Raw genomic sequence first — 2,500 nt, 5'->3', positions numbered from 1 at the left:
ATAAGGACAGTGTGTATATATATATATTTATTTTTATTTATATTTATATATGTATATATATATATACATACACATACATATGTATACATATGCACATATACATACTATTGTATATTCATACATACATATTATATATATATATATATATATATATATATATATATATATATATATATATATATATATATATATATATATATATATATATATATATATAAATATATATATATATATACACACACACACACACACACACACACACATATATATATATATATATATATATATATATATATATATATATATATATATATATATATATAAACATATAAACATATATGCACGATATTAGTTACCCCTCTAATTAAAAACGTTCTCTTACAAGAGCTCTCCGTTTTCTATTAAATCTTGTGCTCTGGAATACATCACTATACTTCTGTATCCAACTTTTCTGTCGTCGTCATGTGCATTCAACACAAGGAGTTTTCCTGCTCTTTTAGTTTTAGCTTTATATAAAGTAGAAAATGTAATCACAATTCCTACCTAAAAATTATCTATCACGTAAAAAATATACATATTCAGAAACTTATTTTAAACCAGTACCCTCTATCGGCAAGGAAAGAAACGACCAGCTGTTAAATGCCGGAGGTAGTAATAACACTTTGCTTATAAACTTTCCGATCAACGAGTAGGAGAGTCGGCTCCATTTACGTCAAAATTTCTTCCGGTTTGCGTCAGTTTACACGTCAAGAAGGAACTGCGTGACTTGTTTACACTCTGTAGTATGGTACAATGCAGCAGGTAAACAGTATATAAAAGTGACTGAGATTGACTTAGGCATTGAAAACGCGCGTGGTATTTTGTTGGAATAGTTTGTTTCACACGGCTATCTGTTAGGAGGTAAATTTTACATGTAATCAACGAAAATAGGCATTTTTCGTCTATGGTATTACTACCTTCGGAAGTTGATAATAACAAAGCTATGCGGCATCTGAGAGAGAGCACAATTTTGTATACACGATAAGAGACAAGAAATATCCATTCACTTATCTTATTATAATGAAATCGGTGCAAAGTCAGCTTAGTAGGAATTTGTAAGTTCTCTAAATGCATTGATATTCATGAGGATTTGCATGTAGATTTCGATCGCAGTGAAATAAAGCTTAATTACTTGCCATGTTTTAAAACGGCTAATGATTTGCAAATTACACCCCAGTGACTCGTGTGTCCCTTCATGTACAATTGTAACGTGCAAGATTCATGCTGCAACGGGAACAACGAAAGGAAGGACAAGAAAACACACGAATATTCGTGTGTTTTCTTGTCCTTCCCTTCGCTGTTCCTGTTGCAATCTGTCATGAATTCCACACAAGATTCATGCTGCACAAATTGCAAATGAAACCACGAAGGGAAGAGAACAACAATGAGTAAACGCAAATATACTGAATTTCTTTTGGCGTGAGAAAAGTCTTTAGCGAAAAGACCCATGATCTATTCGTGTAGTTTCTTATTCTTCATCTTCGTTGTTTTATTTACACGTAATCACAAGCTCAGGACATTCGAGAACCTCCGTAATACCCTCGGACAAGAGTCGAGTTTCACCAAACCCTCTTTTAGACGAAAAATAAATGCAAGCGATAGATCGAATGATTCTAAACTCATGTTAAATTTGCCATACCCTCAGCTCATTGTACATTCCGTAACCAAAATGGAAGAGTATTAGTTCCACACAGCCTTCAGTTGCTAGGATAATTATCACATTTATTGGACATAATGAACGAAAATAAGAAACTTTGGTTAATTTTTCTTTTATGGTGCCACGTCTTCCCACTCAGGCACTGTATTTGACACTGCTATGGGTGTGCCTTGGGACTGGCGTGAGGAGCTCGGCGATCGACGTCCCAGAAGCGACGCCGCCCTCCAACTCCAACTGCGAATTCTGGTGCAAAACGCCAGATAACGTGTTTTACTGCTGCGATAATGACGGCGAGACAGTCACTCCGGAAGGTAATGCCTGAAGCCAGATTCTAGTGCTGGCGTCTTATTATTTTCTTTATATTATTTTTTGGTCGATCATTTAATATTGTTTTGGCTATGGTTTATCATGTGCATTGATATGTCAGTGTTTATATTATTAATTTATTTTTTAATCATTATTGACGTGCTTCCACTTAACCACAGAGCCTGAGCACGATGGCGAGTGTCCCCAGGTACGAAGCGAATGCCCCGGGATATACAAGAATCTTCCCGGTACACTGCCAGACTTCGACATTTATGGGCTGCCTTATCCTGATGACCCCAAGGTAGGAGACAGATCGCGACCTCCTCTCCTTCCTTCCTCCCTTCATTTTTCCTTCTTTCTTTCCTTTCTTCATTCTTCCCTCTCCTTCTTTCCTCCTCTTCCTCTTGCACTTCCTCCTTCCTTTTCATCTCCCACTCCCTCCTCCTTCCTCCCACTCCCTCCTCCTTCCTCCCACTCCCTCCTCCTTCCTCCCACTCC

At 36.6% G+C, this 2,500-nt stretch overlaps 1 protein-coding gene across 2 annotated transcripts in view; it reads left to right on the top strand.

Moving 5' to 3' along the window:
• Positions 1–624: 624 nt before the first annotated feature.
• The window catches only part of LOC113811778 (uncharacterized), a 6,371-nt gene continuing 4,495 nt past the window's right edge, over positions 625–2,500 (top strand). The window contains exons 1-3 of one of the 2 annotated variants that reach the window (XM_070140504.1): positions 625–648; positions 1,836–2,007; positions 2,182–2,303. In XM_070140504.1, coding sequence (XP_069996605.1) covers positions 640–648; positions 1,836–2,007; positions 2,182–2,303 — 303 coding nt within the window. In that variant the 5' untranslated portion in view covers positions 625–639. The other variant, XM_070140503.1, reaches the window with a different exon arrangement.

This window comes from Penaeus vannamei, chromosome 27, assembly GCF_042767895.1.
Source record: "Penaeus vannamei isolate JL-2024 chromosome 27, ASM4276789v1, whole genome shotgun sequence".
Lineage (NCBI taxonomy): Eukaryota > Metazoa > Arthropoda > Malacostraca > Decapoda > Penaeidae > Penaeus > Penaeus vannamei.
This window is presented reverse-complemented; position numbering and strand designations above follow the sequence as displayed.